Source organism: Cynocephalus volans, chromosome 6 (assembly GCF_027409185.1).
Source record: "Cynocephalus volans isolate mCynVol1 chromosome 6, mCynVol1.pri, whole genome shotgun sequence".
In the NCBI taxonomy this organism is placed as follows: domain Eukaryota; kingdom Metazoa; phylum Chordata; class Mammalia; order Dermoptera; family Cynocephalidae; genus Cynocephalus; species Cynocephalus volans.
Window position 1 is genome coordinate 2,029,163 of NC_084465.1, and position 22,147 is coordinate 2,051,309.

At 36.9% G+C, this 22,147-nt stretch overlaps 1 protein-coding gene across 6 annotated transcripts in view; it reads right to left on the reverse strand.

The window, feature by feature from the left end:
• The window catches only part of UBE3C (ubiquitin protein ligase E3C), a 115,074-nt gene that overhangs the window by 68,235 nt on the left and 24,692 nt on the right, over positions 1-22,147 (reverse strand). For 5 of the 6 annotated variants that reach the window (XM_063099679.1, XM_063099678.1, XM_063099677.1 and 2 more), the window contains exons 6-11: positions 19,695-19,852; positions 16,718-16,871; positions 16,067-16,287; positions 14,658-14,809; positions 11,846-12,033; positions 4,098-4,184 (exon numbers count right to left, since the gene is read on the reverse strand). In XM_063099679.1, coding sequence (XP_062955749.1) covers positions 4,098-4,184; positions 11,846-12,033; positions 14,658-14,809; positions 16,067-16,287; positions 16,718-16,871; positions 19,695-19,852 — 960 coding nt within the window. The remainder of the gene's footprint in view (positions 1-4,097; positions 4,185-11,845; positions 12,034-14,657; positions 14,810-16,066; positions 16,288-16,717; positions 16,872-19,694; positions 19,853-22,147) is intronic. The other variant, XM_063099680.1, reaches the window with a different exon arrangement.

Consider the following 22,147-nt stretch of genomic DNA (forward strand, 5'->3'; position numbering starts at 1 on the left):
CTACTCCTGCTTTTACCAGGAGTCAAGTGACCACCAGAGCAGCTCTCAAGGGAGGAGGTCTTTTGATAACTTTCTAGTCTCTTTCACCTATTAGGAGCTACAATTTATTAAATTTACTTCTCCCACCTAGAATTTGTTCCTTTTCTCTATTATTTAAGTATGGTTCCCTGTCTCATGGAACATTTTGCTAAAAGAAGTTCACCTGTAAGTGCTTTCCAAACTATAAAGCCTCACGGTCCCTTCAACACGTCAAATCAATCGTGTGTTAATAGACTGAGGCCAAGACCACTCTCTTACCTCCCTGAATACCTATTTCCACAAAACGATAGGTGTATATTAGAAAAGATTTGGCCAGGAGCCAAGATCCACAAATGACACATGAGAGCAAAGCAGAAGGTGAGGTCACTGGTTATTACTAGGGGGGCTTTGGTGAGCTTGACTAATTGCCTGGAGCCTTCAAGTCTCCGTGGCAGAGGGCTCAGAGGTGGGCACCACCAGAAGCAGTGCCATGACAACAGGGACCCAGATGTGATGCCTCAACGCTGTTCTCACGGAGAAGGGACATGCCACAGTCACCTCCTACACCCCACAAATTCTTGACTCTCATTTGTAGTCGTAGCGTTTTGTGTTTAGCACTGTGCTGAATTAACTCATGAGTTAATGAATGAAAGCCATCTACCCAAAATACACATGTAGCAGGGACATACAAAAAGGAACAAAGTATGAATGTCCCACCTCACTTTCAAAGCCAGGAGGCAGAAAAAGGCTGTTAATGTGGGGGATGAGAAGCGTGGGCTGCCTCGGCTGCACAGCAGTGGCTTCTCTAACTGCCCAGTCCTGTGAAAACAGGAGCCCTCTTCTATTTTCTGAGTTTCTCCCCCCCCTCCCCCTGCCAATGCCTACTACTGGGCATGGTATTCAGTAAAAATTTTGCTGACATACAGAAGAATAAAAATTTAATGTCATATACTTTGTTCATATTAATAAAAATGGCCAGTACTTTTTAGTCCCTTTGCCACTAAATGCAGAACTACAAAAACAATAGGTAATATTGATAAACACACACTATTCAGAGGAACACAGTACAGGTTAGTTAACCAGGTAAAATGGAGACAAAGTGTTCTGCAAATCTAAAAAAGCAAAGAATCAGTTTTCAACTATTCTCCTTGTCAAGAATCTCTTTTTAAAATCACCACCATCATATCATCAGTCACGCACATATGAGGGTACTTCAAAAAATTCATGGAAAAATGGAATTAAAAGATAATATGAATCTTTCCATGATCTTTTTGAAGCTCTCTCATATATGCCAGTAGGCACAAAGCCCTTTTATTGGTTCCCTAAAAAAGACAAAGGCAATTAACCAACATTAACTTACTGAAACCCCTGTGAGGTAAGCAATGGGATCATTTCCACTTCAATGACAGAAAATGGGACTGGCAAGAAGGGTCAGATATATGCCAGTGGTCCCATGCAGTCAGGGCACAAATAAAACACACCTCCTGGTTCCATGCAGGCCACTCTTTCTGCTGTAAACACTGACTCAAATATTCCTCTGAAAACAGGTCAATCTCAAAGACTTATGAGCAAATAAATCCATCATTTAATGGAAGAGACACTGATTTGTAACTCCGGGGAGCTGGCTGAATTGCTGACCATAAATGAGACCTCAGACAAATCCCGAACCTCTGTACATATTCTCAGAACAAGGGCTTTCATGTTGTGTGTCTACGGGAACCTCTACTCCTCCTCCTGCTAACCTAACCAGCTTCTTGTCTTCTATATGAGCTTCTTGTTGAATAGACTCTTCCCTAAAAACGTTTTCAGAGTGCTGCTGTGGATAACGTTGAGACTGTGTGACCAAATAAAAATGCTGACGTGCACTGCACAGCCAACGACAGCTGGTGAAGCTCCTCTGTGTTGTCTTGATAAAGGGAAGCTTGGGGAAAATCATGACCAGCTGGCTGTGGGTTCCTTTATCTTCAACAAGGAGGAAACTAACTGTACAATCTCAATAGCAGATACTGGAAATGAGGCACATGAATAAAAATGTTGTTTGCAAAATGATGTACCAAGACAACTTCGCACACCCATCTGGACACAGTGCTAGCGTGGTCCTGCTTGAGGACAAGTGGTCCTCAGTCAGGTCCCAAACCACTTGCGTCTCAGTGCCCTGGCAGGCCTGTAGGCACAGACTGCTGGGTTTCTAACCCAGGTCGCAGGGGCGAGACGGGGTCCTGCACTTCAGCACACTCCCCTGATGACCCTTAGGCTCACTAAAGCTGAAAGTCCCAGCTATGCAAGTCTTCCTGTGAAGCCATTTTCAAATTAAATTCAGTGCCATTTTCAGAAAATCAGGCATTTCATTTTAAATTTTACTCCCAATAGTCAATATGAGACACATATTAGAAATGTATTAATACACTCTAAGTTTCTTGAGGGACCTTATTTTAATAAATTAAACAAGCAAAAAGAAACTCAAATTCTCAAATTGCCTTTTAAGAAATGATGAGTTTTTAAAAACTTGTACCACTTTACCAATTTACAATAATTTAAATGTAATTAACAATATCCCATTTTCTTTCACACATGACTCCACTTCCTCACCCAGAGACAAATGCTATAAACAAATGAGCAATTATCAGGCAGAACTATGATAGTATCCCTGTTGCTAAGCTGGGACTAAATGATAATTTCCTGTCCTAATGATCCCCAATCTCCTTTTACCCTAAACAAACCTGTCATCCGTGAAAGCCATGGTTGGCATAGTCAGAAGAGGCTGAAATACACCAAAATACGACAAAACAAAACATACCTAAAACCTAGTATTTTAGTTCGGAAATGATAGAAAATTTTTTCAGACGTTAAATTATTCTAGATGTCTCTCATCTGTCTGCTTCTGCCACTCACTGTTGACACAAGATAACTCACTTAATCTTTATGAGTTTCACCAGAGGCAGCGGCAGGGGCAGGGTTAAAAACTCCCTTCACTCACTTAAGATTCATCAAGATTAAATGAAAAAACATGAAAGTAATTCAAAGTAATGCTATTCATAAATTGACATTCCTCTTTTATTTAGTAGGAAGTTTCAAACACCAGTTCCATTCATTAAAGGGCTGACTGTGACCGATTAAAAGGCACTAAAATGTAATAATCTTTTTCTCTACAGTACTGCACTAAAAAGCTCAAAATCCAGAAATCTCAACACAAGATTTTTTAGTACCATCTAACATGTTGCAAACCAAATTAGATTGCAGATGAGTGCATATTTAAATTTTGGATACCCCAGCCCCAACTGCCAAAAATTCTTTCCTCCAATTTCTTGTTCCTATAAAGAAAAAAACTACCTCTTCCTTCCACACTCTTGCTCTACAGTTGAGACCTGCCTTTCCTTCACAGGATGAGCTGGCTCACAGGACGTGGTCAGCAAAGCTGACTGCTGTTATTACTAGTGTAGTGAGCATGACATGCAGTTGCATTTTGTAAGTCCAGTCTCCAATTGAGTCACACACTTCACCCTTTCACATAACAGAACAGAGGAATTACCTTAGGCTTCTGACAGAGAATTTCAACAACAAGGTAATGAGCTAAGTCAGTTTACCATGAAGGATTTTTAAATACGAAATTTCTACTACACATTTAATTAAATACGTATATTAAAGATGCTAGCTTTCAAGTTACATAATGATTCATATATGAGAAATCTAATTATCTCAACAAAAAGTTTTAAAAATCAACTTTTATACTGTTTTAATGTTTGCAATGGTGTTAAATTTTATTCAAATCTATATTTCCACTCTCAAAAGCACATTAAAGTCACATGGAGCAAAGAAATTTCAAGTTTCTGATTTCCAAAGAAAATGACTATGATTTTTGAAACAAATTTACCTTCAGATAAAGCCATACTCATCATAATATATATATACAGATAAAGTTAGGCACTAAGTTTTGTTTTTGTGAGACTCAGACCGTCCAGAATTACTCTGCTAGTTTGAAATGAGCTAATTGTAAGCAGTACTTAAAAACGCCTTCTTACAACCGTTTTGATCAGGCCGCCACTTTCCATGCTCAATTTGTAAGTCTGCGTAACACATACCCTGTAATCATCCGCGTTGTCATGGAAGATATTAGAAACCAAAGATGTCTCAGAAACCTGGCATTAAAGGCTAAACTGTAGAGAAGTCTAAAAAGGAATGGGGGAAAAATAAGGAAGAATAAGCAAATATTCATTCAATATATTTCTTCAAAAAAAAAAAAAAGAAGCTATCCATATAGCTTTAAGATAGTTTAGAAAATATCCACACTAACATCACAAAGAACACACCTCCTACAACAGGTGACTCGAGAGGACACTGGGAATGTTCTTTGTGGCCCTGGCTGCTGGAAGGGAACACTGTGTTTCCTATCACAGAACCAAGCAAAGCCCTATGTACTATGACACCTTTCCAAAAATATTTAAAATCTAACAATGTGTATTAAAGGTTTTTACAAACTCCTCTAAATTAGCTTTATGCGTACAATACATTTTTGTGATAGGACACACATTCTAGTCATAATGGCATAATCCGGGAAAAAAAAAAAAAAAAAAAAAAAAACACCTGCATAAACATTCTTTGAAGTGCAGGAGTCAAAAATTAAATTTCAAACATATTAAATTTCAAATATATGTGAGAATAAATCACAGTTTAAAAAAAGGCTTAGGATGGCAGAAAAACATGGTTTTAATAGAGATGTGATCTTAGTAGAAACATTTTTAGAAGAACAAGAGAGCAGAACAACAACAAAGTTGGTTTAGTATGCACATCTTAAGAATGTAAGTTTTCACTGTGGAATTAGAAACGTATTAGCAATGATCCTAGAATTAAAATTTAAAGATAAAAATACTACAAGAGCAAAACTTCACACTTGTGAATATCAGCACATCTAGTCTTATACCATCCTTTTGCAGATTGCTGAATTTAATAGAGAATCACTGGGTTTTCAAATTTGAAGAGACCTTAGAGGTCACATCAGGTTCCATTCTTGTGTTCCACAGACAAGGACAAGAGGCACAGGAGCCGTGGGATTCCCAAAGTGAAAAGCCAGTCTGTGGCAGCACATGGCTTGTGAGGACTGGTGGTCTCTTCTATCTACCTGCTCAGACCCAGACGACCAGCTCCGGGCATCTCTTTAAACTGCTTCTAGTTCCTTCCTGAGAAATGGCAGTAATAACAATTTGATGATCTGCCAAAATAAAAACACTATGTAGCAGCCACAATTCTCTATGAATTTAATTACTGTTGTTACTGCACCATATGAAGTATAATATGTAATATTTTAGTAGCCTACATTTTGCAAGAAGTGTGTTAATTTTAATAACCACAGTAGAAAAGAAATTAGCAAGGCTTAGATAAATAAGACATTTTTCAATACAAAAATCTCAAATTTGATTGGCTGAGTAATTTCCTGCATTCATTCAATCCAAAATATCAGCTGCATTGTTTGATATCAGCATTTTCTGAGTACACAATAGGGATTATGGAGTACTGGTTTAAAAAAAAAAAATTCCATTCTTATTTTAATATAGTGTATTCTGAGATGCCCAAATGACACTAAGAGCACAATCATTTAAAAAATAGCGAAAGCATGAGGAGTATGTGGAATTTACCCAGAATCATGAAACTTTAGGCTAGAAAGAATCTATTGGATCATTCAGCCCAACAATACCTCAAATGTCATGTAGCAAACAGTGATCTGTTTGCATCAGAAAATGAAGTGGTTGGGCAACAATTTTCAGGTTCTTCCCAGCTCAAAAGCAGTATGACTTTACAAAAGTGTGTAGTATTTGTCACAGGAACATACCGTGAGAAAGTGGTAACAATACAAACACTAATTCCACCGGAAAGCTCAAACGGGTAAGTCTCAAAATTAGATTGAGAAATTTGAAAAAAAAAAAAATCTTCCTGGAATAATGAAAAAATGGTAATAATACGTTAAGGGAGAACAATTAAGCCATGTTAAGTATGCTGCCTTCCCGTTATTAATGTCCAAGTGAATTTCCACTTCAAAGAAATTATACTATTGAAAACTGGAGCCGTATTAGAAATAATACATTCCTCATCCCTGAGATATTTCAAATGCTTACCATATGCCTAATATATAAATAGTGTTAAGATTTTTTCTTGGCTTTGTGGAGTTTTATTTGCTAAGGATATCCAAACAACCACACGGAAAATAGAATAAGAAAAAAGCTACAAAAAACATTACGACATGAAAGAATTCTAAAAGGTAGTAATATCTGCCTCTTTTATCACTTCAATCAAGAAATTGAGTTCATTTTTTAAAAACGTATTATCTATTACAATTTTTACAAATTTTCAACAGGTGTTTCTTTTGCTTTTTCTAAAACACACACAAAAAACAAGGCAATAGAACATTAGCAACATTTCATCACATCTATGTGGCAATAATCAGAGTGAACACCCTGCTATAAATCCATCCAGACACTTTGAGCGCATGTGTATAAACAAAAATGGGTTCTTCCCACACAGTCTCTTATAACAGAGTTTTTCATTAGGATTATTATTAACATCTTTACATGAGAATATATGCATATTTCTGAAACACCATTTTAATGGCCACATATTTCAAAAGGTGTACTTTAAGCTAACTTTGAAATAATTATATTTACTAAATTAGTCACTCAGGCAATAATAAAACAAATTATTAAACTTTTAAAAATAAATTTGGAAGGTTACTTAGTTTGGGGCTTTACTACAAAAACATGAAGAAGTGACATATTCTTTCTATATACTGGGATAAAAATTACCCATTAAGCTATGTTTCGCTGTAACTATCCTATGAATTAATTAGTAAAGGGTAACATTTTCAACGCAGGTCATAAATTGAGGCCAGTTTTCCACAGGGACTCTGTAAGTTATTAAAGAACACAATGGAAGACACCAGCTCACATACAAGGCCATCAAGGCCACTACAGCAAGGCAGCCCAAGACGTCCCCTGTAAGTGGAGGTGTCACAGGTGAAAGAAATATGACAAGACACCCAATGACCTACCCAACTGTTGTAACACGCAAGTGCAAAGGCGATCCTTTGTGCTTTTCTGCTGAAAGTATCAAAGTATTGGCAAAAGCAATATTAAAATAGATATATAACAGTTCACCTGAGATAATGTAAGATTAAAAATAAATTCCAAATTTCCTCAATGATAATAAACATTTTAAGACATTTTTCATCTTGAGGCAAGCTGCCAAAATTTTTTTCTTCACAAACTAGAAGCTAAGAATAGAAGAAAAGCTTTAGACATACAGCTGTGTTAAACTAACATCCCAGTATTAAAACCATAAACAGTTTTAACAGACAGTTCCCCTTTCACTGGTAACTGATTTTCAAAAAAATTATAAGACTAACAGACTCAAAAAATGTACTTTTCCTCACACTACAGTTTAAACTGAAATGGGGGAAGTAGCATTCGTTACCTCGGACACCTCCCTGTATATTCCCTCTCTTAACACTATTGTTAAGAGAAAACTTCAGGGGCAGGTGGGTTTAAAATAGATTCGGTGTATTGCTTCCTTCAAGTTTACTTTTATTTCCTGTGAATCAATACCACAAATGTTTAGAAAACTCACTACAAATTATATCGCTAAACTTGACTAAAGCAAGCCTAGTTTATTAATTTGATATGTCTAACAATAACTACTGGAAATTAGTTCATAACCTATATGTGATTTCAAAATAGACTTAATAATAAAATTATCTGTCTTGAAATGTTTAAAAGCTCATCAATTTTATTTGACCTTCATGAAACAGAATGCAAATTTCAACATGAATCAATAGCTGATTAAACCTGTTTATTATACTGAAAATATCACTGATAATAAAAGCAATCATGAAATTATAAGCAAAGAAATAAATTTATTTTTCTCTCTCCAGGTATATCCTCAATTTTTTTGTGTTTACCAACACAGGAACAGTATATAATCTTTAATGCTGCATATACAATGAAACACAAATCTGCATTTTTCTCCACGTCATTTGTATAATAATTTTATCCCAAATTATTAAAGCATGAGATATGAACTTATAAATCAAGAGCTAAAGCGTATTCATTATCTATCAGTGCACACTTAACTGGGCTTAGGTAACACATGAGGAAATAGTGCTACATTTCCAGGGCACACAATTATCTACATGACAATGATTAATAACACAAGAAAAAATTAAGCTGGCTCATTCTATTAGTTTTGGGTGAAAAAAATCAAGCATGTGCTGAAGTAAAATTGATTTGTGATGCTTTATATTTGATGCATTTATGTGAAAACTATAGACGAATTATAATATCAATCTTTCTGATCCCTAAAATGCTACCTTTAAAATTCCATTTCAAAGCCGAGCTGAGCTGAGCCGAGCCAAGCCTGGAGGCACAGCCTGCTGCCCACCCAAGTGTTAGAAAGGGGGCAGGAAGAGGCACTTTGGACAGAAATAAGCACACGCAAAAGGACAGAAGCCATGAAACACCATGAAGGCATTAAACTAGCATAGTTGGGTCAGGAAAATGTAATTAATTAAGCATGGCTGGGGCAAAACAGTATTTTGTGGCCAGAAAGAAAGTTAAAGAGGTAACCAAACGCTCGACAACAAAAGCACACAGCACAAATCAGTCCTCTGAGGGATGAGAAGCTCTTCCTGAATGCACAGAGGCCCACTGGTGGATGTTCACGCAAGAGAATGGATAATTAGGACTGTATGTTTGACGATTCAGTTTGGCAAAACCTGATACAAAGACTACAGTTCTGACACATCATGGTGACTGAATGCATGTGGGGACTGTGACTCTAAGCCCAGACCCACAGGCAGTGCTGCCCAATTGAACTTCCTGAGAAGACAAACATGCTCTGGGCACATGAGGTTCCTGAGCACTTGAAACATGGCCAGTGTGACCGAGGAACTGGTTCTGTGTTTGTATTTATATTAACTTAAAGTAAAATGTCTCTAGTGACTACCATGCAGGACACTGCATCTCCAGGTTTTGGGCACAGACAACTAAGTGAACAAGATAGGGATGGAAAGAGGAGGTTCTTGGGGAAAGACGCTGAGTTCAATTTTAGACAATGCGTCAGGAGTCCGAGGGCAGATCCCAGAGGACATCTCCTACTAAGCACATGAATATGAGCCTGGAGCTCCAGAAAGGTATTAGGCTAAAGATACAAATTTAGGAGTCACTGGAAGAGAGTTGAAGCCATTTATATGAAAGAGATTACCCAGACAATCAACTGAAGGAAAAGAACTAAAAAACTGAATAGAAAAAGAAGTTTAAGAAATGTAGAAAACACTGAAACACAGAAAAAGAACCCACAAAGGAAACTGAGAAGAAGCTGCCTAACAGTAAAGGAAAAATCATGAGAACACAGTGTGTGTGAAGAGAACAGGTAAAAGAGGGCCAAGGAAAGGATGGGTGAGAAGTGTCAATGCCATGCAGAAGCCCCATAATTCAGGAAAACCTCTGGCCAAGCTGCTGGAGCCCCGCCGGGCCGTCTAAACAGCAGTGTCACAGCCATATGGCACCGTCACAAGTGTCCATGGGGCTGTCCATGCAGCACTAGCATGAGCGGCTGCAGGGCCGTCTACGAGACACTGTCATGAGCAGCCACACAGACTGGGGCGAGCCGGAGGGGCTGAAGAAGCACAGCAGTCCTCATCTCAGTGTGTAACATCTGTAAACGAGGACCACAAACCCATTCAATAAAACACGAAAATAGTATCCACCTAAAATTCTAAGTCTGCCAGGATCGAAGCTGAACACTTTCAAACTATCACTTTCAAGGCTATCTTTAGGCACCTACTTAATATCCTACTTTCTACCTTGAGTTCTCTAGATATTACAATAGCCCCTTCATTTCCCCCCCCTCACAAAACAACCAGTTAATATTTATTCATATTTAAAAATAGTGAATATATTTTCTTAAGGAAAAAATAATTTTAAATCCAAATTTTATTCAGATTTCTGAGTTCAATGGTAAGATATACAAATTTCCTCTCAAAAAGGGAACTGGCAACTCATTTATTACTTACCTAATTAAAAAACAATTTAAATCACTAACCTAATCCAAAACTCAAAAAAATATTTTAAAAAGTGTTGTTAAAAGATCATTCTCACCTCCAGCCCTATATTCCCCAGCACATGCAGACACATGATAAATCACTTGTATGAATTTCTTGTATATGCTTCCAAGTTTCTTTATGCAAATACAAATACATTCTTATTTTTTCCACCCTTCTTACACAAAATGTAGGTTATTATACACATTGTTCTATATCTTCCTTTTTTCATATAAACATCTGTCTTGGAAATCTTTCCACATTGAAATCTTTCAGTGTAAGAAGGACTTCCATATTCCTTTATACATCCTGACAATCAATGTTAAACACAAATTAAAACTGCAAATCACAACTCTGAAAATAAGAGGAACTAATATGAGCCAGGGAGGTGTCGAGAATGAGTTATCAACCTAAGAATACAATAATCATCGTTTAAATACTTTTTTAAAAATCAAAATGGAAAGCAGTTAAAATCTACAACTGTTAAAGTAAGCCCACTTGCTCTTTCATGAGCTATGAAAAAACACTCTAAATACTTAAAACCTAATATATTTAAGCCATAAATAAAATTCCTAGAGTAGTTTTTTGGAGGAAATAGGTGCTGTACTCATAAAATCAAGCTACATAGAGAGCTCCTTTACCCATTAAACACCTTTTGGAAGCAGTTCACGAGTAAACCTCAGACCAGGGCAGTGATGCATTTAAATCCAGTAATTGCTATCCCAAGCAATGGACTCTGTGCTACCATAAAAGCCAGTGTCCTGGTTCAGCTGCTAGGATCCTCAGATCTCACATCCTGCTCTCATGCAATTAGCCTACAAAGAGCTAATTACCTAATCGAGGGGTCCCATCTTCACTGCCCTCTTACTTCCTCCAATGGTAATAAACACCAGTGAGCTAAGATAGCACCTCATTAGTCGGCTGCATTAGTGTTTACAAGGCAATTTCAACGATGATGCGTCCCTCACTTACAGTTCATTTCAAAGAATGCTTTCTTAACCAACAGACACTACTCTTCACATGTTATGAGATGGCATTTTACAAAAACAGAGAGAATTCTGTGGGGTAACATGAATCACTGTGGGACATATTTATTGACGGTGCCTTTCTGCGGTTTGCCTGTGTGACATCAGGCCCTCAGGTCCAGTAGGACCACTACATATTTTTTGCACTGTATACAATTAAATATCTTTCTATTAAATTCTCAAGAAACCACTAAACTATCACTCAAAATGGAGGGAAAGAAAACAGTTCAAGATTACTGTCACAATTATTTAAGCACAAATTAGCTACATTTTTAATTTGTATATTTTGTTTTGTTCCAACCAAAAGTTTATTTCCAACTTTTGAAAAACAAAAACTTACTTACAAGAGTAAATTGTCAAGGACAATCTGATAAAAAAAAAAAAAAAAAAAGGGTGCTATGAAAAAACCTAAAAAAATATGTTGGTTCTACAATGTACGTATGAGCCCAACTTTTAAAATGGGTGGTAAGGACTACAGAAATAGAAGCTGATTTGATTTAAATATTACATACAGGGCACTTCAAAGCTTCACATGCCAGGAAAAGGATTCAACCACTATTAGCTGGTTTAGAAAACAAAAACAAACAAACAAACTTTATTTTTCTATGAAATCCTTGGAGAGTAAAATATTCTATCAGAAAACAGCAGCTACACCTGATCCAGATTAAGACCAAAGTGAACCCCTGGGGAGGACAGCAACTTCACATTGAAACCGACTTGCCTGACTTTGGGCACCATCATGCGATGCTGCACCATGAGCGTGTGGCAGATGCATGCCATCGCCGTGAACACTTCTTCACTGGCCGAGTCCCTCCACACCAGGTTCAACAGGGTGTTGGTCTGCTGTTTAGTATCCAACTTTTTCAGACATTCCTCTGTTATGTATGGTATTGACAGTCTACCATCCTCCTAAAATACACCAGGGAAATTAGTCTAAGTTAATGATGCTCTATTAGAACTTGCCTCTACACTACAAACACACATAAAACTGTATTTTTCTGCCAGTGAAAATACAAGATTATCTAAAAATTATCTGCATCACAACAAACTTATCAATATCTCTACTAATGTATCCATTAAAGTAATGTGAAGACAGTGAATCTATGAATCTAGAGATCCACAGTCACCAGGATGCATCAATTTTCGCCAGCACGATAACACAGAACTGTGAATACTCAGTTCTTGCCTACTGATGTGACAATGTTTTCAGTATTTACATATTAAGAAAAATTCATTTCATATTTTTTAGATAGAGTTGTACTAAGAAAGCATACACAGTGAAACTATATTTTCATCTGATGACATTCCACATTAAGTTATTTGAGATTACAGTTTCAGCAAAATAAGTGAGGATATTAAATTTTTTCTTTTTAAATCAAAGGACATGCATAATAAATCTATTTTATATCTTCTCTACAAGATCTGATTCACTGAAAAAAACGTAAGCTAATACTCTATGCAATTAACTCCTTTGGTATATTATCCAAAGATATATACTTTTTTTATGTATACATATATATATATGAATATATATAAATATGAATATTACGTGACATTGGGTATTGCTGGCTATATATACTCTTTGCAAATTTGGATGGATATAATTTATGTGATTTACAATACTCTACCAAAGAAAACATTACTTCAGAGATAAAAATAGTAAATTCATCTGTCAAACTTGAATCTTTAAGATACATCTAATAAAAGGTATGTTAGAACAAGAGTACTATCCCAGTACTACTATTTTTGTAGTGTACAATTTTAAAACACATTATACACAAACAATAATTGAACAGATCATATGGAAACCTAAACAACAAAAGGGTGATCTTTATAAAGGGTGAACTTTGACCCTTTGATTACATATCACAGGAAAGAAAAGGCAACATATAAATACAGACATAAAAGATCTGGCCCAGAAATAAAGAATGATTTGAAGTCAAACCTATGAGTACCTGACTCACAACTGGGTCATTAGTTCTCAACCCAAATGTGGACAGAAAAGAAGAAACAAAACCCAAGGCAAGGGAAAAATGAAGAAAATAAATGAAAAAGAGAGATTAAAGTTTACTATTATGTAACAGAAAGACCTTAAAATCTGTATGTAAGGGGCTTGCCGGTTAAAAAAACTGGTTAGAGCGCAATGTTATAAAACCAAGGTTAAGGGTTCAGATCCCTGTACTGGCCAGTTGCCAAAAAAAAAAAAAAAAAAAAAACTGATCCTGCTTTTTAAATGTTAGAAGTGTAGCCACAAGCAAGCCCACAGGTTCTTTTCTGTCTCCTGGGTTTTGATGTTCTGCTTTCACCGTGTCTGCACGTCCACAGCGAGGAAGGCCTTGTCATTACTCAAGCCAGCAAAGTCACAGCCTCATCTTCACATGGATGTAAAACATACTGTATACAAATAAATCTTTAATTTTACAGATTCTCTGGAAGGCAACTGCGTATTAAAACGTTATCTTTCCTCTACAAACAAAAATTTTATCTACATTCCATCACAGAACCCTACTCTTGTTTGATCAGACAACAAAATTTATACCTTCTGGTGTACAGCTCTGAGTTTTAACAGATGCAACAGTTCCAGCATGCACCAAAAAATTCATTTCATCCCTTTGTAATCAAACCTCTCCCATAGCGATAAACCTTGGCAACGAGTAACCTGTTTTTCCTTCTCCCATTGTTGTGATTTTTTTCATTCTATGCTAATGGAATTGTTCATATCCAGAAAATATAGTACTAACACACCTTTTCACTTCCTGACCCTCTAAATTTGCTTCACCTGGAAAACCTGAGCCATTCTCAAATATATTTTGGGAATAGGCTTAATATTAATCAATATAACATTCCTTAACAAAAAAATATTTAATAACCTATTATAGCCATACCTCAAGCCATTTCAATTGTTTAAGAGAAAAAAAAGGTCAGTGGCAGATGAATCCCTTAAACAAAACACACAAAGTATGTGTGTGCATATCAAATTTTAAAGCTTTTTATTCCTTGAAAATACACAGTAAACTCCTAATAGTAAGAAAGAAAAGGGAGAAGGGGTTAAAAGGTAACATTAGACAATGTACTTAAAAGTAACTTAAAAATAAATCATAACATTTATCCACTGTAAAATTAGCAGAAACTAATAAAGACATTACTCAGTGTTCACAGGATAGGGTAAGAAGTACATAACATTTTGACCCAACAATTTCACTTCTAAAAAATATTTCCTAAGTAATAATTAAATTAATATACATTATGACTCAATTCTGGATAAAAAGCAAACACAAAACTCTGTATCTTATAGACACTTCCACAGATGCAGAGAGAGAGGTGTGGAAGCAGACACGTCCAGTCACGGGGAAAGAGAATGGTGGGGGTGGAGGCAGGGGCTTATCTGTAAAGCTGAATGTCTAACAAGACTACCTGAATGTCTTACTCATGCAACTAACCATAAGGGTGGACAGAGAGCGAGAGAAGTACCTGCACAGTCAGAGGTAGCTCCTATGGTGCAGCCTCACGGACATGAGGCACTAGGGGCTTACCGGGCTCGGGAGCTTGTCAGCTTCCTCACTCTCGTCCTCAGAGTCACTGGCTGAGTCTTGGCAGCTCGCGCTGGCAGGTGAGACCGGTAACTGAGAGAGGAAGGTCTGGAGAACTCGTAAATACACCAGCAGGCCTTCCTCAGAGAGGGTTCCTTTGTAAAACAATCAGTTATAACACATTTTAGTAAAAAGATTTTTTTTAAAATGGAAAATGCAGGTATCATTGTTCTCATACACAGAGAGACATATCTGACCAGAACTTATTTTTAAAATTCAAACTGTGCTATAATATGAAATATATCTGGTGTTTGTCCCCGGTTCATGTCACAGAGCATCCTCGGAATGTCCTCAAAGACAGGAGCGTCTCTTGTTATTCACAACACTTAGGCTGACTTAGGATGGGGACAGTAACTAGGATACCAAGTGATTAGAGGGTTATAAGTTTCAGCTCCACACTCCAACCTCCAGGAAGGGGAAGTAGGGATGGAAGGTTAAGCTCTATAAAAACTCTTCAGCAACACTCAGGGACCTTCCAGGTTGCTGAACACATGGAGGTGCTGGCTGGGTAGTGTGCCCAGAGAAGGCATGGAAATTTTGCACCCCCTTCCCACATACCTCACCCCATGCATCTCTTCATTGGGCCTTTACAATAAATCCGTAAATGTAAGTAAAGTGTTTCCCTGAGTTCTGTGAGCCATCTTAGCAAATTATCAAACCCAAAGGAGAAGGTCATGGGAAACTACAATATTTGCTGGTTGGTCAGAAGTGTAGGTGACAACCTATGACTTGCAAATGATGTCTGAAGTGGGGACAGTCTTATGGGATTGAACCCTCAACCTGTGGGATTAGATGCTATCTAACAGCATCAGGATTTAATTGAATTATAGGATACCCAGTTTGTATCCACTCAAGAACTGCTTGGTGTGTGGAGAAAACCCTCACATATTTGGTCACAGAAGTGTGCTGTGTTGAGTGTGAGAGTAGGAAAAAGTTTGTTTTTTCCTGTATCTCTTTACACTAAGAATTTGTGTGTATATATATGTATGTATTAAAATATACCAGAAGAAGATGCTGTAATTCTAGAATAGGCACATAAAAAATTTAGCAAAAGCAGGGAAACATCCCTGCTCTCACAAAAGACTTCTCCCATTTAACTCTGTAGATCCTTTTAATCTGAGTGGTCTTATAAGATATGTGCCTAAATCAGACTTTTTTTTTTTTTTTTACTGTGCCTGGACACTTTCCCCAGGGATGCTGCCCAGACCACTCAGCAAATACACTCATACGAGAGACCCTCCCATACCCTGGATCTTCACAACACGACACTTGCCACTGCATGGCCTTCTCTCGACTAACTGCTGATGCTACCTATGTGTGAGCGCAGGTAAAACGTATCTTGTATTTCATACCCAAATAATTTTCGCCAACAGTTAAAACAAAATAGAAAAGCCACGGTGCTCCACCACTCTTTTTTGAACATCTACTCTCTATCAACAACAGTGCATTCAGAAAGGGCTCATAAGGGAAAACGGTCTGTACATCTGCTAATGCCGGAATGAAGAAACGAAAAATCTGATCTGTAAAAGGTGCTGCCAGAAACTCCTCTGTGAAGGCTGTGAACACTTGCTGCCTGAAAGAAAAGTGGAAGCTTTTTATAAAATCAAAATATATTGTTAATCAAATTGCTGATTAAAATTACCTCAAAATATCCTTCTAAATAGATCTACTATGCTAAATTAACTAACAATCATTTTAATATCAACTTGATCAACCTGAAATAAGCTTAATTTTATGTCTTCTCTATCAAGATAACTCTACCATGCTTTTGTATCTTTTGACAGCTACTAGAAAACACAAAAATAACCAGGTTATCAGAATTATAGATTTCTACTGGGTTACAGCCCAGATAGGAAAAGTACATTTTTCTATAAACTAAGTCACATCAATAAAGTAGAAGTTTGACTTTCCAGTCTATATTCAAAACAGGGTCACATGTAAAAGTTACTGTTAAATACAGGTCTTGTGAAATGACAAATTCAGTAAATCTACTCCATTCTCACCTTGCACCTTCTGGACAGGAGTTGTAAGTAAAGTGCAACGGTTTTAGGACATTCTCTAGTAAAATGTTTGCTATAGGAACGCGAGATAAATCAGAATATTCAATACTTGATGGAAGCTTGCTGTTAATCAACAAATACAGAGACCGATAATACCCTAAAAAAAAACAAAAAGCACATATTTAAAATTTAGTGCCTTTTCTTATGAGGAAAAAACTCATCAATTTTTAAATGTTTTTTACAAATCTCTATAGGTCCAAATTTAAGTTAATTCTTCTTTAACATTTTATTAAAGAAAACTTTAAACAAATGCATAAGTATCCTGAATGGTATATAAACCTCTAGTGCCCCTTATTCAGCATCCATAATTGTGTACTACAGCCAATCTCATTTTACGTATAACCCCACTCATGTGGAAGGAAATCTAAGATATAATTATTTCAGTATATTATCAAAATATAAGGGTTTTGCTTTTTTAATACCATTATCACAGCTAAAATAAGTTAATAGTAATTCCTTAATATCACAAACATCTAGTCAGTTCAAGTCTCCAACTGCCTCATGTCGTAGATTTTATTTAATTAGTCTGCCTGAATCAGGACCCCAACATGGCCCATAGATTGTGATCTTTTCATTTGTCTCCTAAGCACACCCTAAGTATTCAATTATTTTTGTGATGTTGAACTCCTGGATTTAAACATATTGATACTTTTCAACCTCCTGCAGTTATCGTCCTCGCTGACCCTCACAGGCCTGTCTGTGACCCCCACGTCCCAGGGGTCGCAGGTAGCACTCTGCTGTCTGGCAGAACAGGATGCCCCAGTCTTGCCTCTTGTGTCCTGACCCCGATGACCTGCAATCAGCCTTCTCTACAGGGACTCTTAAGTTCCTTTTAGAGAAAAAGATATATTTGGAGACACAATCTGGGCACCAAGGAAGTTTTAACTGATTGAAAGGCAATTTACATGTAAACAGAAAAAAAAACTTTCATAACCTTTACCAAATTTTCCTTTCTAAGCTTTTGATGGGATTTCTGGGTGTGCACTGAATATAGACTCTGGTATCACCAATGATCCAAATCATACATTCTTTTAGAAATACTCGCCCCCTTTTTATAAAATAACAAGAACAATATTTAGGTGTGGTTTGTGAATATCTCATCATTGCACAGGCATATTTCATAGCACCCATTAAAAACATAATTCATTTGCTTGGTATGTTTTCTGAAAATAGTCCTATACAGCTTTGTACTTGACTTACGACCACCAAACAATGAATACTCAGTACTCCATCACTAGACCTACTTTCTAGGCCCCAATTCTAACCTATTATATACACTGACTATGAATGAAACTCAACAAGGAAGCTCGAAAACTCTTTTGTTACAAAACTGTAGACATAAATACATCAAGAATTTTTTAAAAATCAAGACGTTTTAGAAGTATATCATCATCCATGAGTAGTATACTGACTAGATTAACTGATAGCATGACTAGAGTATTAAGTAAAGTTCTGCTGTGTTAAAAAGCTTCATCATATAATGTACAATAACAATACAAACTATAATTGATAAATGGAATGCTAAAATTTTATGGACTTAAAAACGACAGGACGTAATTTATCAAAACAACTAAAACTGGCCATACCACAGAATAGGCTAGAGGCAGTTCAAATGCCTGATTTTCAAGCACTTCCTATCTGCAATTCATACTTCTCAATTATCATCCTTATGTTTTCAGAAAAGAGGAAAAAATTTTCATCAATGCTTAGCCTTAAGTCAATATATATAATAATTCATCAATTAACATAATGGACAGTGTCTAATCATCATTAATTGTTTTTTAAAAGATTAAATTCCACAAATTTCGACTTACTTTTAATTAACTCAGTAGCTTTCCCAAGTTTTCAACAAATTAAGATTTTTTTTAAACCTAAGCCAAACAGTAAGGTTGGAATGTATAAAAATTTAATTCTTACAGTTTTAATCCAGTGGACTAAGTCAGCTACACTTAACCTAGACTAGCCATCACTTTAAGAAAACAAAAGCAAAGTTGTTTATACTTTTATCAGTAACTATGGTTTTCCAGAACCACCTATATCTCCTTTTATGATTAATCAGCCATATATTTTTTAGTGCTGACTAATATTTCTAAAGTCCAGGAACCCTGAAGTGTTTGGCTTTCTATCTGTAAGGATACTGGGATTGAGGATTTTTTATTTTAGATTTTATACTGTTGAATTCAGCATAAAATTTTTAAGAATTACATTTATTTCATGGTTTTTCTCCAAAACAGTGTCACTAATGTGTCTTTAGAGGAATTTCAGATATAGATTATTATACCTTACATAATATAGTCATTTTAACAGCACTATCCATGTATAAAATTCAAATAAACTAAATATCCTATTCTATTCTATTCAACCAGTATGAGAGTTTACCATTCTTTTAATAAAAATAATTTAATAAGATTTATTTTTTAGGGTGGGCCAATTAGCTCAGTTGTTTAGAGTGCAGCCCTTTAACACCAAGGTCATGGGCTCAGATCCCCGTACCAGCCAGCCGCCAAAAAAAATAAAAAATAAAGATTTACTTTTTAACGAGACAGGCTCTTCAAATGACTTAGCTCATGTATTTGTGGTATTCTCTTTCCTCTCCATCTGGATGACAGTGATATGATAAAACCCTTTCCTGCTCAGTTCTGGAAGAACTACCATTCACTGCAGAGATAAATCTTGGATTAACTACCTGGAAAAATTTCTGAAGGCATATGCTAATTTCCTTCATTTACAAGAAAAGAATAAATTAAGAGAATAAATGTGTTTCCAACTTTCTAGAGCGCCTGGAGCCGAGGCACTTCCCCCAGTCGTGCACAATGCTTCTGTCACAGAAGTCACATTTTGATGTTCAGAATAATGTACGAGCCCTAAAAAGCATGCTGGCCTTATTTCACACAATAATGCCAATCCACTTGCTACTTACCATTTTGAATCATGTAGTGCAAAATTTGTTCAATTACTGACACTATGTAGCTAGCATCTTGTAAAACAGGCAAATAAGTATTCTCAGATGAAAACACCTCAAGCATTCTCATTGGAAGTGCAACATTCAAGCTGTCGTCGCTACAGTTTTGCAGCAATCTGTAAAAATGAAAAACACACTTAGTGAATGGCAAATGTCACCAAAAGTTTCCCCAAATTACTCAGTTACTCAGGTGAGTATCTGAGCCACTCTGTTCGAGTACTGGAATATCTCTGAAAATAGGCATGGCTCGAAGACAGGGAAATGATCGAACATTCTATCATTCAGATTTTTTTAAAAAGAGCCCTTATTACGTACCAAATAGTACACTGGTGGTTAGTTAACAGAGATGAAAAATATGCAATCACAGAGGGAGAAATGAACAGAAAAATCAAAGATTATAAATACAGTGTGAGAAGTATTATAATCCATAGACTGTACCACAAGAAAATACATCTAATTAAACTCAGATAAGGATCTCAAACATATGTCCTTCAAAGAGGCCTTCAATACTTTCCATGCCTGCAATATCCCCAAAGTAGAACAGACAATAACGTATTTCTTGTCCTAAGTCATCTATCATTTTAACTAAAACTTGCCTTCATACTACAAGATTTATGGACAGAAGTAAAGGCTTAGCTGTCACAAAATAAGTCTTATTTTAAAACAGACGTCTTTTCTTAAAATCAACTTTATAGACATAATTTACATACATCAATCTGCATCCATTTAAAGCGGGCAGTACAATGAGTCCAGACAGATCACACCATAATCAAGACACAGAACACATCTGTCACCCCCAGAAGTTTCCTCTTGGTCGTCTCTAGTTAATTCCTCCCTCAAACTCCCCCACCCCCACCCACATCCCCTTTTTTCTGTCACTATAGATTAGGTTGTACTTTCTGCTTTTTAAATTTATTTCTGTTGTTGTTTTTGGCAGCTGGCTGGTAAGGGGATCCGAACCCTTGGTCTTGGTGTTATCAACACCATGCTCCAACCAACTGAGCTAACCGGCCAGTCCTACTTTTCTAAATACAAGGACTCATACAGTATAGACTCAGTGTCTAGATTCTTTCAATCTGCATCTTTCTGATATTCATCCAGGCAACAAGTGTCCAAAACTTGGCATTTTCATTGCTGAGTAGTATTCCAATGAATGGAAATACCTGTGGGTTATGTATTCACATGTTTGTGAACATCTGGTTGTTTCCCGTCTTTTCCTATCACAAAGCAAGCTGTTGAATATTCAAGGAATAGGCTCTGTGTGGACTGAGCCTCATTTTTCTTATGTAAATTCCTAGATGTGGAGTCACTGGGTCACAAAGTAGCTATATATTTAACTTTATAAGCTGTAACCACCTGTGTTCCTTTTCTGTAACTTTCTTGCCTGGACAATAAAAACTGAGAAAAAACCTAATTCAGGGTTATTCCTAGGAATTCTCTCTTGAAGCCATCTTTCCTGGGATTAACCCCTTCTGGGCCTCTCACTTCTCTGGGGAAATGGGCTTTGAGTAATTCTTTGTGTCTCTGTCACCCTAGGAGAGGTGACAATCAGGTTACCAGTGGTGCTACTGAGGGAAAAACTGTGAAAGAGGAGGGCGGGGGGAGGTTACTGGGTGTCCTGCCCAGCTGCCCAGTGGGTTATGGCCACCCTGTCTCCCACTAGACTACTATATGACTCCGTAGAGTAGGAAGTAAACTTGTAGAAAACTGAGCCATGAAAATATTTCCATGCAGAGCTATACAAAGCACTCCTGTTTCTGACCATACAAAAGGCTTTTGTCAGACAGAGAATACAAATTTCAGTGAGGCAAATCTTCATTTGAAACAGTTGTAACACGCTACTGGGTCCTCCACTACTAAGTAGTTAAATAAAACCTTTGACACATGTTCACTTTGAGAGTCTGATTTCACCTTTCTGGGAAAATAATATTTAACATTACTAAACCAAATCGTCGACTCTGATTTCGCCTTGTTGCTCAGTTAGCAGCATCCATGCCCACTCCTCCCACTTCTACCCCACTTCCCTGTGCTCTCTGTACATTCGGGACCTCAGACTCTGTCTTCTCTTCCTGCTTGCAGGTGGTTCCTCCTCTTCTGCACAGCCTCCTACAGTGGGGAGTGCCCCCAGGGATCTGTCTTGTTCTCTTCTACTCAATTCACTTAATACTGTGCAGTTTTATGTCCCCCAGCTCTTTAAAATTACTTCATCCTTCCAGCTGCTCAAACTAAAAACTTGCATCCATCTTTGACTCTTTGTTATCTTCTGTCATCAAATCCTGACTCTGCCAGAATCCACACCTGCCACTGCTCCCTGGCTGGACTGCTGTTCTAACTGACCCCTGATTCTGCCCTCACTCCCCCGCAGGCCCTTTTCAACACACTAGCCAGAGAGCTTTTATTAAAATATAAAT